Source organism: Leptonychotes weddellii, chromosome 8 (assembly GCF_054177405.1).
Source record: "Leptonychotes weddellii isolate Sample4059 chromosome 8, ASM5417740v2, whole genome shotgun sequence".
Classification (NCBI taxonomy): Eukaryota; Metazoa; Chordata; class Mammalia; order Carnivora; family Phocidae; genus Leptonychotes; species Leptonychotes weddellii.
Window position 1 is genome coordinate 62,086,046 of NC_138376.1, and position 16,053 is coordinate 62,102,098.

Below are 16,053 nucleotides of genomic sequence, written 5' to 3' on the forward strand. Positions count from 1 at the left end.
GGCGGAGTTGCCCTGTCCCCCTGTGGTGGGGGATGGGCTCAGTGGGAATCAGTCTTTGGGGCTTTTGTTCTCTGGCACCTTTCCCTGGGGACTTTCCGTGTCTCTTCCGCAAGTCAGAGCAGAAGAGACTGTTTCCAACCCTCTGCCTCAGAGCAGAGAGACCTCAGTCTGTTCTTCAGTGAGCTCTCCAGGCCACACCGTCTCCGTTTCTGTCCGTGCTGCTATAAACTGCAGCGTCCTGGGTTGTGCGCCCCTCCGCAGCGCCCCCAGTCCTGCCTCCAGGTCGGGGCACGTCTCTGCCCTTTGTGCTTCTAAAACCACCAGCTGCTTCTAAAACCACCAGCTGCTTCCAGTTCGCGCGCGCATGCGCCCACGCACGACTCCGCCGCTTGGGGTCCTGTCCTGGGGACTGCAGTTCACGTGTGCGCGACTCTGCCGCTCCGGGTTTCCACCCCGGAGGTTGCAGTTCACCGGCGGGACCCCGGCGCACTGCGTTTCCCTCTCGGAGGCTGCAGTTCGCGTGCGCGCGACCGTCGCTCCGGGTTTCTGTCTGGGTGGCTGCGGTTCGCATGCACGCGACCCGGCGGGTCTGGCCCTGAACCCCGGGGGCTGCCCTGAAGTCCTTTCCGGACGCTACCGGTCTGTGAGTCTGTGCCCGTCCGCAGCGTACGAGGCTGTCACTCACTGGTGGTGCAGGATCCCCACGTCCAGGCACCCTCCCGCTGCCGTTTATCCTCCGATATCTGCCCGCAGAATCACGGCTCTCCGCTTCGTACCTCAAAACCAACCGCCTGCAATATTCTGTTTGTAGAGATCCAGATCTTCTTACATCTCAGGCTGGTTTCGTGGGTGCTCAGAGTGGTCTGGTAGATATCCAGCTCAATTCCGGGGACCAGTTGAAATAGGGTCCCCTACTCCTCCGCCATCTTTCCCCCCCATACTAGCTGTCTTATTTCAAGGATATCAACCTCCCTGGCTGTCACAATCCCATGGGTTATCACGTTAATGACATCAGGCTGATTGTACCCAGTGGGCAAGAATTTCCGTTATGCTATGTGCCTTCATAAGTCACATGTATGTCACAGGGTGGACAGAGAATTTATGAAAGCTCAGAGACCTGCTACATCAACAAAGTCTTTGGGTCCAAAGGTCCCCTCCATGTGAAATACAAATTGCTTCACCTCGTAACCCCTATAACTAAAACGTAGGCAAAAGTTTGCTGAGCTTTTTTAGTTTTAGAGGTAACATATACAACATGTATGTGTTCTGCTCTAAAAAGAGTATCAGGTGTGGTGTCAGAAAGAAGTAGGATCCAGATCAGGGGAAGCCTCTGCAACTGCTCCAAACCAGAACCACATGGGCCTTTGTTCCCACAGACCTAAAAGTATTCAAAGTGCCTGCAGTAGATCCAAATGCTGTAGAATGCATCTGGCACACTCCGCTAGGAAAACACAGTGGAAGCCTCTAGTGTTTTGGAGCAGAGCCATGTCTTCTTCAGACAGTAACAAATCTCCTTTGGAAAAACTCTTCTTGGCTTGCTTATAGAGACTAAGATTCTAACCACAGAATATCAAGTGATCATAAGACCTCAAGTTTTATCTAATATACATATCCATGAGCTGGACAAGTGCAAGAACACTCTATCATCAAATGAAAGTGGTATAAAAGCGGTCAGCCTCAAGCCAATCCTGAACCCCCATGTGGGTTGTACAAACAGATGGCTCATATTCCCACTGCACCTACTCTTCTGTGCTGCATTTCTCCCTCCAATCATACCTATGGCCTCTGGGGAGCTCCCCATGACCAGTGGTCTGAGGAGAAAAAAGAATTCAAGGTTGATTTAGAGATGGTTTCTCATGCCAGCACTAGTTATTATTATTATTATTTTATTTTTTAAAAGATTTTATTTACTTATTTGAGAGAGAACAAGTGGGGGAGCAGAGGGAGAAGCAGATTCCCTGCGGAGCAGGGAGCCCAACACAGGACTTGATCCCAGGACCCTGGGATCATGACCTGAGCCGAAGGCAGTCACTTAACCGACTGAGCCACCCAGGTACCCGGTGCCAGCACTAGTTATAAAAGTGGTTTGCTAAGTCATTATATCTCCACAAAGGGGTGACTCTGAGAGAAGAAAGAAATCTTTTACTATAGGCCAAACTTCAAGCAGTATATCTATCCGATTTCCACTTTATGTCAAAGGAAAGACGGTGAGTTGGGGCAGCTGGGTGGCTCAGTCAGTTAAGCATCCGACTGCTGATTTCAGCTCAGGTCATGATCTCAGGGTTGTGGGATCAAGTCCCACATTAGACTCTGGGCTCAGCGCAGAATCTGCTTGAGATTCTCTCTCTCCCTCTCCCTCTGCTCCTTCCCCATGCGTGCTCTCTCTCTCTCAAATAAATAAATGAATAAAATCTTAAAAAAAAAAAAGATGGCGAGACAAATGGAACTCTATCAAAATATGAGCAGTAACTAACTGCTGGCCTTGATGACCAGGGACTTGGAAAAAATCAAATTGGAAGATTGGTAACAAGAAGGTCTGGAGAAGAGGTGGTGGATGGACCTCTCAGGATGGATAAAGAGCATGAGACTATTTTCATTCCATACAAATGTAGACTAAAGAGCAATGATCAAGGGATAAAAGGACTCCATATGCTGATGAACATACTATTATATCAGAAATGGAAGTTATGAATAGGTCCAAGAACATAGTCTGATATATCTGTGTCATTGCTAAGTCCTCAGTCTGTCAATACCCAAGATCAACTCTGAGCTTCTACCACAGCATCATAATCCAGGGAGTATGGAGTCATCCACCAAGTGACGTGTTAAGGATTAATTCCTTTTACCAGGGAAAAGAGCAGCAATCTCTCTATTCCAGAATAGTTGGTTTATCTTGGATACAGATTTATCACCTTTGTTCATATTGCTTTGCCAGTACCACCATCTGGGGAATTACTCCCCTTCATGGTATCTCACACAATACTATTTTGCTGTACAAGAAGTGAGACAACTGACGCACCCCACAGGATTTGTCAGTCTTAGGATGAATCCCTTCAGTCCCGAAATAGTGGACCTTACATAACGATGGAATGGCCTACAGAAGACACTATTTTAAACCCACTCTAAGAAGATACCTTAAGAGTTAGAGATTCTAGTATATGCTCTGAACCACTGGTCAGTGTATGGTCCATTGTTCACCACAGCTAGAGTATATGGGTCCAGAAACCTAGGAGCTGGAGTGGCTCTTCTATTATACTTAATGAGGTGGCAGTGGCTTCTTATTCCCTTTACATCTCTAGGAGTGGCATCAGAGGTAGCTGTTAGCACAGTGGAGCAGGACTTATTGGGACTTATTCTAAGAGGCAAAGCCTAGAACCTTCAGTCATTCCAGTATTTTGTAACCACCAAAATCCCTGTATGGAAATCCCTTCCTGCTTAAAACATCTAGAGTGCTTTCTGTTTCTTGCACTTAACCTTGACTGACATAAGAATAGAGAAATGTGACCTGAATGAATCATTTTTTTTTAGATTTTTATCTAATAATGCTATGGTATCCAAATCTTTGCATTCTGATGCATTCTTTATTCAAAGATACCATTCAACAGTTCTACCTACCAAGTAAGTTAATAACGCCATCATTGTAGCAAGCAAAAAGTTTGATAAGATCTTTGAAAAGAAGCATAAATGCAGCATTTATGACACCATTTGTTAGCTCATTTGGATGCACCTAGAAAAAGATAAAAATTTAATATGTTAATTACATGTTATCAAATGACAATTTTTCTCAAAGCACATGAAAATGTCTCAAGTGATCACTAAGAAATTAATTCACATTCTACAAATATTCTTACACGTCAGAATATTTTATTTTCATGAATCAGATATGTTTATCTGAACTTTTCATTTTGAAATAACCATAAATCCACATGCAGCTGTAAAAAAATACAGAGATTCTATGTACCATTTACCCAGTTTCTCCCAATGGTAACATCTTACAAAACTACTGTACAATATCACAACCAGGACATTGAGATTGCTGCAATCCACAGATTTTATTCAGATTTCCCCAGTTTCACTTATACTCCTTGGGTGGGGGAGCTTTTCTATATAATCTTATCACACGTGTGGGCCAGTGTATTTACCACCACACTCAAGATACGGGTATGGTTTTAAGAGACATGTCATGTTGGTATTTCCAGGAGGAAGGACCATGACCAGACAAAAACAATTCTCTTTGGTGGTTGGTGTCATTTAAGCAGTCTATATAAAATGGCTTCTAAAAGCAGGCTAAGGTATTTAACTAGTTACTGAGGCTAAAGGTACATCTTGCAGCTACTTCACTCTGCTCTGAACACAGGGTTCCAAGAATGCACTATTCGTATTTTTCCATGACTTAAGTAAACACTTGGGAAACTGCTCAGACAATCTGGATAACCACAGTCAACTCTACCATGCTAAGAGCCTATATGAAGTGCTCGTCTAGCTCATCAAAATGAAGGAGATCTCAATATGCTTCCTGAGTAGATTTCCAGCTTTACCTATAGCCCACCTTCAAACAGAAGACAATACTAATTGCGTCGGGCACATTTTCTAGGGAGATACATACATCAAATTCAAGCAGTGCATCAATCTGTCCCTGCAGAATTGGCATACTCTTCAGTAGCTTTTCAGGAGCCATTGTCCTCATTACACCGTCGGCCCTATAATTGTTTTTAAAAAAGAAAAAGATGCAACTTCCTTGTATGTGGAAAATTCAAGACCACGTGCATTCTTCCAAACTGCACCCCCTCCATGTCCTTATTAATCCTGTGGGATGACTTTGAGATATTAAAAGGCTGTAGTTGATTCCCCTCTCTACACCACTTCCTCTCCCCCATTCTTGTTCTTCACGCACACGGGCAGTGCTTTCTTTCTCTTTGCACTGCCCTCAGGAAGAAAGCAGTGTGTCTGTATAAAAGAGATCAGCTGAATTACTAGATGGACTTTTCCAAATCTGTAACAGAGGTGTAGGTTTTGTGAATGCCAGTTTGTTTTTAAGAAAGAGAGAGAACACATGTCTTAGAAGTCTTCAAAACCTGTAGGACTGGGAGAGCAGAGTGTATACTATTAACTATCAAGGGAAGACAAATGCAAGCTGATATGTACAGTTTGGCCAAAAGGAGACAGAGTTTAACTAGCTGCTGAGGACACAACTGGAGGTTCATGCCAGAGGGTGCATGAGACAGGGCACTGAACCCCATGCCCGCCCAGAGGACTCTTATGGAGCCCCTGTATCCAGTGATAGCCCAGCTGTGGCAGTATTGAAGTAGTTGAGAAAAATACCCAGCTTATGTCAATGGGCTAAAAATGGCAACTTTCAGGATCTCTCCTACTACAAGGGTAGGGAAAGCATCCCAAAGTATCCCTATGTGCACATACAGGGTGCAGAAGTTTCTAAGAAGGCTATGGACCTACTGCAGAAAGGCCGCAATGCAGCCAGACACATCAGCTACGGCTGTCCAGGGCCATGTAAGAAGTTGGAGGAAGACACATGAACTAGAACCATCTATACTGAGAAGGGGGTAAAGTAAAAACCTTGATTTTATAGAATGTTCACCCACAAGAAACTAATTTATTTTGAACAGACAAGTTTAAATTGTTCAGCACCATGATTAAAACATAGTTGAAAGCTAAGGCTGGGTCACTATTAGAAAAACCGAGTGTTGTCTTTTTGTGTGAATTCTTGAGACTAAAATATTAAACCTTCTACAATACCTTGCCATTATTTCAAGTCAAGAACAGATACAAGATTTGCACAAATTTATGACTGAACACTTCTGATTAAAATCAACATCTATCTAGAGGGAAATAAATGATAATTATGAGTTAAAATATAAGTGTTTCTGTTTCAGTGAGGTTTTCTTAATCAATGATTAGTATTAATAATCAGTTCAATTATGGTGTTCGTGTGTGTGTGTGATACCAGGACGTTATTACCTTCCAAGAACAGATCTCCACCATATACACAGTTCAGTTTTACTTCAATCAAAACACACTGAAGTAACTATTGTAAACTAGAGCCACTGTTCTTTGAACTCTGAATGTACTTTAAATTCGCTCCATTTAAAATTATTTAAAGGAATATACGTGCTTAAGAATTTTGAATTGAAATTAACAAATAAAATGTTATACCATGTCAATTCTGAGCAGCGAATCAGATTTTTTGCATGAAAATATAAATAAAGTAACATATATTACAACTTCCAGGCTAACTTCTATAATACTATCGAGTCTCTTTTTTCAGGTGATTGTAAACTGGGCCTTCATGACCAAAATTATTTGGCATTCAAGCTTGGTTAAGGTAAGTCAAGTAAGCCTCAAAGACTTACTCTGCTCAAATAAATATGAGAAAGAAAAAAACATACCCTTTCTTCACTCTGGCAAAATCAAATGCCATCTGTCTGTAAGAGAAAGCCTTTTCATTCAAATATCTACTATAGCGCCTTATGAAGGTAGACATATCATAACCTGGGGGGGAGGGGCAGAAGAAGTAAAACTAATTAATAAAATACCTTCCCTTGTGCTTTGCTTAGTACCATTTTTTTTTTTTTAAACTCTCCAAATGTAAATAATGCTAGAATGAGGTCAATAAAGGCACCAGAAAGGCCTCATTTAAAATCCTACTACAAGCAAAAATACTGTAGGCATGAGACATTCTAAGACATTTCAATTTCGTTATGCTACCATCCTTGTACGGAATGTCTTTTCTGATTTTTCCTTGCATTTTTGTTCACCGTTTCAAGTAACAGGCTGTTTCAGGCTTAACACATGCAGCTATCTGAGAACCATCCACTTGCTTGGTGTGCTTGCCTTATACATAATAGGCAACCAATAAGTATGATGAATGAACATATGACTACAGTTTAAATTCTACTAATTTACAAAGAATGTTTAAGACTGGAATCTTTTTCTTTAAATTAGGAAAGTACTGCCTTTTGTACTTTCATAAACAAACAACTGTGGGTCTAGAATACTGACTGTTAAGGTAAATACTGAAAAAGACAAAAAGTAAAATTGATATGTAATTTATATGCTGAGTTCTCTAACAATTAAATATTTTAAAGCTCTACAAAGTAACTAAATAATTACTTTTACATTTTTTCTTAAATACCCAACAGAACTACCAGCTATACTAATTATAGATTATGAACCTCACTTCAAAAAAAAAACAAAGACAAAAACAAAACCCTGCATCAAAAGCATTATCCAAAAAATTAGAAAACATAACTATTCTCACCATGGGATCCACTTTTGTCCAAAAAATTGCTGAGATTGAACAGTGTATTTCTAGAGGCCAAGTACTGGATAAATCTCTGAAAAACAAAAACTAGACTCATAACCAATATTCCCAAATCATACCTTTAAACAATTTCTGATACTAAAGGATATTGCAAATTCTCATTGTTTTTTTTTTTTACTCAGTTATAAAGTTTCTTAGTCTGCTAACTTTTTCTGAGGAGGAAAAAAGACTGAAAAGTACTCACTGAAATAGAATTAAATTTTATGATCTTTCATTTTTCATATAACAGAAACACTGCAGTTTAATGCGAGTCAGTAGGCATCCCATATAAAATGGGTAATTTTTATTTTATTAATGTTTTCCAAAATTAAATATTTTTGTAAAAGCAATTTTCACTTAAAGTGCAAAAGACTGTTCCTAACGGGAAAAATAATTTTATTGTTCCTTTCTCCTAACATATTTGCCCACTAATACATTTATATGGTGTATACCTTTTAGGTCCCAGTAATATTTAATATTTCAATGTCCCCAAGAGAATGTCTAACTTAACATTTTTTTTTTAAATAGCTAAGTAGACGATTAAAATTGTACTCTTGGTGATTTTGAGCCATATATTTCCTCTTCTTTTTCTCCTAATTGATGAAAAGTAGAAAAGCCCTCCATAAATGCCTCCTCCCCCCACCAAAGAAAAGTTAAGTTCACTTCATTTACCTCATTTCCATGCACCATGAGATGATGTGTTGTGACTAAAGCTTTAAATACAACCACCCAGCTACTGTTTGTTGCCCTCTCAAAGAGTGTGTCGGCCATCTGAGGAATATTAACATTGGTCTCATTGGTAGCCTGAATCAAATCTATGAAAGTAGAAGAAATCCAACAATAATATTAATCATTACATATGAAACTTCATTTCAAATGTTAAAACAATTTAAACCTGTTTACTAAAACAGGAGTCCCCAAAATGCTTTGACAATAGCTAACCACGTTAAAAAAAATTAAGCTATATTTTTACACATGCACACATAAATACATGATTTACCCAATGCATTTTATTTTTTCTTGAGTTTATTTTTTTACATTGAATTCTCTTCTGTGTCCTCTTCTAATTTTATCTGTTTTCTGGTACCAATGTCATTCTTTCAAATTACAAACTCCAGGAAAGCTAAGCCTCATGATAATTCTTTTCTAGTACAATGTCTCAAACATGTAGACACTTATTCTATACACCATTTAAAGGCAATAACATAAATGTATTTCTTTGAAACATTAAACAGCTAAATGCATACTTCACTTAGATTTTAAGTTTGATGGGTGCTAATAAATATACTTGCCACCTAAGCGGCAGAATGAGAGCAAATAGTGAAAAAAAAAAAAATCCATTACACTTACCTAAGTTTCCAAATACCGTGCATGCATTAAATTACTATTATGTGACCTGAGTTTATAAGAGTAAATCTTTAAAATGCATTCACTGTCCACATTTACATATTATCTGTACGATTCCAGCTGTACCTCAGGGGAAAACATTTTTTTATATAGTGGCCAAGGTGGGCTGCCCAGCATTTAGAAAAAGTGGCGAGTGTTGTCAAAAAGTTATCTGAGGCAATCAAAGATTAATGTATTAAGGAACAGAAGCTGGGCAGGTCACACTGGGGCAGACTTCAGAGCGGTACAGTTGACCCTTGAACCACATGAGTTTGAGCTAAAGGGTCCACTTTCACACAGATTTTATTTTTTACAGTCCAGTACCATAAATGTATTTTCTCTTGCTTTTGATTTTCTTAATAACTTTCTTTTCTCAATTTATTTTAAGGAATACAGTATATAACACATGTAACATAAAAAAAAATACGTGTTAATTATTTGTTACCAGTAAGGATTTTGGAGGAGTCAAAAGTTATGCTCAGATTTTTGACTGTGCGGGTGGTTGACACCACTAACCCCCCGGGGGTTGTTCAAGGGTCAACTGGTACTTCCTACAGCACAGTATGACCTCCTCAGGACAAGACTACAAGACTTCTCTCACAGGCCACACCCATCTTGCAGAGAACTGCATATGATACTCAGTTACAAGAGAATCCTATGCAACAAATGCAGAGACACAGACCCATCCTTTTCCTTATTCAAAATCCACACTCAGTAATCATTAAATTATACATTTGTTTTATGCATTTCTCCATTTTACAAAAAATAAGGTTTAAAGACGTTGATACTCCATGTCGGAAATAAATTCTAGAGTAGAGGGTAACAATAACTGTTCTGAATTATAAATGGACCAGACCAGGCTTACTTTTTACTTTATTTTAAATTCCAGACATCATCCTGTTCACTTTAACACCTTCCCTCAATGTTTTTCCTTTATTAGAATTCTACTCATCCTTCAGGAAATCTTTCCTGGTCCCTTTTAAATGCAGCCCCACGTGGCCTCCTGCTGCTGTAAAACCTGAGGCATTTTGTTCCTGGTGGGTATGCAGGTTAGATGTGTATGGGCCATAGTTTCTACCATACCAAAGCTCCTTGAGGATGGAAACGGTCACATCAATGTCTGTTTTCTGTGCAAAGCTTTGCAGAGCACTGTGCACAATAAACAACTGTTGAACAAAATGGGCAAAACCCCCCATACTTTAACCCAAAATATAAGCAAACAGTCCTTTAAAAAAGAAAAATCACTAAGCTGTGACACTGTTTTCTAAGAGTATATCATGGGACTACTTTATACTTGAAATTCTGTGTCAGTCACAAACTTTTCTATTCATTTATTTACTGAACTGGGCTCTGGGGATACAGAAACATTGCTGGTCAGAGGAGACAAGTACCTGTTCAGATAATAAAGAAAGCCCTATATGAAATGAGTAAAGAGAGGCAGCAAGAGAGCAAAGAGAGCCCAGGTGCAGGGGCTACATTAGCCCCTGTCTAGATGTACAACTCTGGCAAATTAAAAGTCTCTTTGACTTAGGCCCTCATCTTTAAAATGGGAAGTAATAATTACTACCTTTCAGAACTATTACATGGACGGTAAAGTGTCTGAACATAGTAGGCACCCAATATAAATGTTTGTAAATACTGTTATACACACACTGCATTATGAGAACAGAGTGGGACTAGGAAAGACTCCATGGGGAGGATCATAAAGTCAGCTCTGCCATGGGAGAGGAGTGAGAAGGACATTTTTACCAAGTGTGCAAAGTGGGGAGCCCTGAGAGGTGGCGTGTCCTTGGAGAACTGTGGTGGTCTGGGGGCTAGGTATGTGTGAGCAGGTGGTGGGAGGAACTTAACTAAAGAGCTAGGGGATGACCACTGAGGGATCTTACACATGACTGAAGAGTTTGGACTTCACTCTATGGACCAACAGGAGCCCTTGGAAGTATTTTAGCAGAGAGATATAAGACTTCATTTTTATAGTCAACAACATCATTCGGCAACTACTAAATTCTCTCTGCAAGCAGAGGCATAGAATAGGAATAATTACCTTTGCCTGGAAAGATATACTAGAAGATAGGAAAAGAGTAAGTTAGAAAGCCCAGGTGAGAGTCAGATGAGGTTAACCTGGCTAATGAATAGGCAGTGGGAAATGGAGATAATGAATGGAGCAGAAAGATACTCAGTTCAGGAGGCTCAATTCATGGGATTTCCAGGTGAGCAGATGGATATTAGAGGGGAAGGGAAAAAGAATTGTGAACAATTTCAGATTTCTGATTTGGAGTCCAGAAAATGTTTTTTTTTTTTACTGAAAAGGGAGGAAAGTTGGTTTCAAAGAAGACAAACTATTTTGAACATAAACATTTGAAGTAGCTGCTGGAGATCTATGTTGAGATGTCTGATAAGGGACTGGAAGCTGTTCTAAAGTTCAGGACAAACATTTAGCCTAGATACAAATTTGGGAGTCATCAGCAATGAAATGGAAGCTGAAATCATGTAAGTAGAAGAGGTAACCCAAAGATCCTACAAAAAAACAATGGAAATTATGTTATAAATAAGTAAAGAAATAATCAGAGCTAAGAAAGACCAACATTTAAGAGATGAATGGAAGAAAAGTGAGTGGAACAACAGTCAGATGGTAAACAGAAGCCCAGGAAAGTGAAATAGTGAGAGCTAATTAAGAAAAGAGCTTCGAAAATTCAAGAAGTGATTAGGGGTCACCAATGTCAACTACTACAGAGTTCTCACAAGCTGAACCTGAAGAACAGAATATGTATAACTATAGGAATGCTGCCGCGGGAAGGAAATAAAGCTCAAATATAAACTAGGTATGAGGGGGAGGGAGCCAAAGGAAGGTTTTCTGTGGTTTAAAGATGGGAGACACTTAAGTATGTTTAAGACCAAGTAGGAAAAGGCAAAAAGAGGTGAGGGTACAAAGAGAATAGAGATGACTTATAGGAAAGTCTAGAGGCAGAATGAGCTCTAGAATTCAGGGCTCAGATGTCAGAGTTAGCCTTAAAGAGGAAGGTCACACAGGAGGAGAGGTAAGGATGGGTGCTGGAGTGGAAATGGAAGAATGATCAGATAAAATGCTACTGAGAGGCATGTCCTTGATGAAGGAGAAGTTATAACTTTTATTAAATCTTGACCTTGGGGCGCCTGGGTGGCTCAGTCATTAAGCGTCTGCCTTCCACTCAGGTCATGATCTCAGGGTCCTGGGATCGAGCCCCACATCGGGCTCCCTGCTCGGTGGGAAGCCTGCTTCTCCTTCTCCCACTCCCCCTGCTTGTGTTCCTTCTCTCGCTTTGTCTCCCTCTGTCAAATAGATAAATAAAATCTTTTAAAAAAAAATCTTGACCTTAAAATATTCTTTTTAATATCCTATGTGAGGGGTTGGCAAACTACAGCTTGCTGGGCAATCTGGCTTGCTTCTTGTTTTGTAAATAAAGTTTTATTGGAACACGACCATACCCATTTGTTTACATATTGTCTAAGGCTGCTTTCACACTACAGTGACATAGCTGAATTGTTACAACACTCAACTCAAACCAAATTCAGTGGTCCACAAAGTCTAATATTTACTCTCTGATCCTTTACAGAAAATGTTTGCTGACCCTGTTCTGTCACTAAATGGGAAGTGTCTATAAAGCACCTCTGAGGGATAACAGAGATGAATGGCTAGCTCAAGGAAAAGCAATTGCGTGTTTGAACTGTGAGCTGAACTAACAACTTGTGTAAACTACCATTTTTTACTTGAAAGAATGACTGATAGACTTCAAACCATGGTGATTCTGACTTGGTATTCAGCAGTTACTTTCTCAACAATAAAGTGAGCCTGTCACTTCAAATAAAACAAATGACAGTACTGGTTGCCAATGATAAAATTCAATCTTTTGAGTAAAAATCAGAATTTTAGAAAACTTGTGTTGGCCACAGTAAGCTTCACAGTTTTCCAGTTCTCTGATAAGATCGTTGGTGACACTTGTTTATATTATATAATGAAATAAGAAAACATTTTGGAAGACGTATCTCAGTGAACTGATATTTTTAATTTTTTAAATTTTTAAATTTTTTTAAAAGATTTTATTTATTTGTCAGAGAGAGAGGGAGAGACTGAACAAGCACAAGCAGGGGGAGTGACAGGCAGAGAAAGAAACAGGCTCCCTGCATAGCAAGGAGCCCGATGCAGGACTCAGTCCCAGTACCCTGGGATCATGACCTGAGCCAAAGGCAGATGCTTAACCAACTGAGCCACTCAGGTGTCCCAAACTGGTATTTTTTAAATGACTAGTATGTAATGTTACAAAATAATACATTCAATTAATGCAAAGTAAAGATAGACCAATGCCAAAAGATCTTACTGTAACAGAGTCCAAAAAAATCCACTGATGTAGTTTCAGAATCAATATTGCAATTTAAATTCAAGAAAATAGCACTTAAAGAGTTATAGTATAGTATCAAAGAAGGATACCCACAATTTTCTGAAAAAGCTATTAAAATAGTTCTCCCCTTTCCAACTGTGTATGTGTGTGAGGACAAATTTTCCTCATACACTTGAACTAAAACAATATGTCCCAATAGATTGAATATAGAAACAGATATGAACATCTGTCTTCTATGGAGCAAGACATGAAAGAAATCTATAAAAATATCAAACAATACCACTCTTCTTGCCATATTTTTTTGCTATGGAAAATAATTATTTTCCCTAAAAGTATTATTTGTGTTAATATGTCCATAGGTTTATTATTAAAGGTACCCTGAGACCAAACAGCTTGAGAGTTGCTATTCTTGGTATATATCTAAAAAGAGAATTGCTAGGTTGTAGGGTATCCACATATTTAACTTTACAAAATGTTTTTACACAGTGGTTGTAACATTTATATTCTCGCCAGTAGTTTATATAAGTATCTACTGCTTTACTTGCTCACCAAATAAAGGGTTTCCATTTAAAGAATTTCAAAAAATTAAAACAAAGCATAGACATAAACACACAGAAAAAAATGTTCTTGAAAATCACAAAATCTAAATGTTAAATATCTGTCATATTTGAATTCCTTAGAATTCAAAGCATTAGCTGAATTTGGGGAGACAGATCTGGTATCTATTTAAGATTGATTTATTTATTTGTCAGAGAGAGAGAGAGAGCACAAGCAGGGGGAGTGGCAGGCAGAGGGAGAAGCAGGCTCCCCGGTGAGCAGGTAACCTGATGCAGGACTCGATCACAGGATCCTCAGGACCTGAGCTAAAGGCAAATGCTTAACTGACTGAGCCACCCAGGGGTCCCAGATCTGGTATCTTTTTAAAGATAGGTTTTAAAATAGCTTATTGAAGTACAACTGACATTAAAAAACTGCACATATTTAAAGGATATTATAAGTTTTGACAAACATGCATCCATAAAACTATCATCAAAATCAAGATAATGAACATATCCATCACCCCCAAAATTTTCCTAGAGACCTTTTATAATTCCTCCTTCCTACCCTTCACCATTCTTTGCTGCTGTCCCTTAGCAACCACCAATATGCTGTCAGCCAATATACATTAGTTTGTATCTTCTAATACAATAAAAATTCTCTAATAAAGAGAATCATACATTTGGGGGGGGCAGGGAGGCAGGGGAGAGGTCTGGCTTCTTTCACTCAGGATAATTATTTTGAGATTCATCCGGTTGTTGTGTGTATCAACAGTTCCAATAGTTCATTCCTTTTTATTACTGAGGTATATTCTGTTATACGGACAGAGCAAAACTGTTTATTCATTCACCTATTGATGGACATTTGGAGTGACTCCGGTTTTTGACTATTACAAGTAAAGCTGCCATGAACATTTGTGTACGAGGATTTGCACGGACATATGCTTTCAATTCCTTGGGTAACTGCCTAGGAGTAGACTGTTTAAATCATTTCGAAGTAAACATTTAAGAAACTGCCACACTGTTTCCAAAATGGTTGTATCATGTTATATTCCCACCAGCACTGTACCAGCACTCCAGTTTATTTTCTGCCATTCTAACAGGTGTGACATGGCATCTCATGGTGGTTTTTCTTTTTTTGCATTTCCATAATGGCTACTAATGTTGAACATATTTTTCATGTACATTTTGTTACTTTATTTGCCATAGGTATAAATTCTTTGCCCATTTTTATTGGATTGTTTGTTTTCTAATTATTGAGCTATTTTGGATCCAATCCACTATCAGATATGTAATTTGCAAATATTTTCTCCAAGTCTATGGCTTCCCATTTCATGTTTTTAATAGTGTCTTTCGAAGAACAGAAATTCTCAATTATGATGAAGTCCTATCTACCAAGTTTTTCTTTAAGGGTTCGTGCTTTTGTGTCGTACTTAAGAAATCTTTGCTTGAGTCAAAGTCACAAAGATTTTCTCCTGTGTTTCTTTCTAGAAGTTTTATAGTTTTAGGATTGTATGTTTAGATCTATAATACATTATTAGTTTTTTTATAAATGATATGAGGTATGGATATAGGGTCTTTTTTTTTCTTTTGCATATATCAAATTGTTCCAGCACTATTTGTTGAAAAACCTATTCTCTCCTACTTTTTATTCTTTCCCACTTTGTACCTTGTCAAAAATCAACTGACCACATATCTTGGGGTCTATTTCAGGACTTACTCTGTTCTACTGATCTATTTGTCTGCTTTTATACCAATGCCACACTATCTTTATTAATATAAATTTTGATAATTCTTGAAATCAGGTGGTGGTAGCCCTCTAACTCTGTTCCTTTTCAAAGTAGTTTTTGCTCTTTTAAATCCTTTGTATTTCCATAAGTTTTACAATGAATTTATCAATTTTAACAAAAATATCTGCTGGGATTTTGATTGGGATTATGTTGGATTATATAGATCAATTTGGGGTGATCTGGCATTTTAGCAATACTGAGTTTTCCCATTTATGTACATGGTCTGTCTCTCCATGTATTTAGATCTGCTTTAATTTGTCCCAGCAATGTTGTGCAGTGTTCAGTATTCAGGTCTTACATATATTTTGTCAGATTCCTTCCTAAGTATTTCACACATTTTGATGATATGGTAAATGGTATTGTTTCTTTTTCATTTCCTTTTTTTTTTAAGAATTCTTAATTTATTTTTATTTGACACAGAGAGACAGAGATAGTGAGAGAGAGAGCATAAGCAGGGGAAGCGACAGGCAGGCAGAGGGAGAGGGAGAAGCAGGCTTCCCGCTAGGCAGGGAGCCTGATGCGGGGCTCGATCCCAGGACCCTGGGATCATGACCTGAGCCGAAGGCAGCCGCTTAACCGACTGAGCCGCCCAGGTGCCCTTCATTTCCATTTCTAATTGTTCATTGCTAGTATTAAGAAATACAACT

General features: G+C 38.8%; 1 protein-coding gene across 1 annotated transcript in view; it reads right to left on the bottom strand.

Moving 5' to 3' along the window:
• The window catches only part of SNAP91 (synaptosome associated protein 91), a 140,794-nt gene that overhangs the window by 81,015 nt on the left and 43,726 nt on the right, over window positions 1-16,053 (bottom strand). Inside the window, exons 3-7 of the mRNA XM_081828599.1 lie at window positions 7,991-8,133; window positions 7,277-7,352; window positions 6,405-6,507; window positions 4,607-4,700; window positions 3,616-3,727 (exon numbers count right to left, since the gene is read on the bottom strand). Coding sequence (XP_081684725.1) covers window positions 3,616-3,727; window positions 4,607-4,700; window positions 6,405-6,507; window positions 7,277-7,352; window positions 7,991-8,133 — 528 coding nt within the window. The remainder of the gene's footprint in view (window positions 1-3,615; window positions 3,728-4,606; window positions 4,701-6,404; window positions 6,508-7,276; window positions 7,353-7,990; window positions 8,134-16,053) is intronic.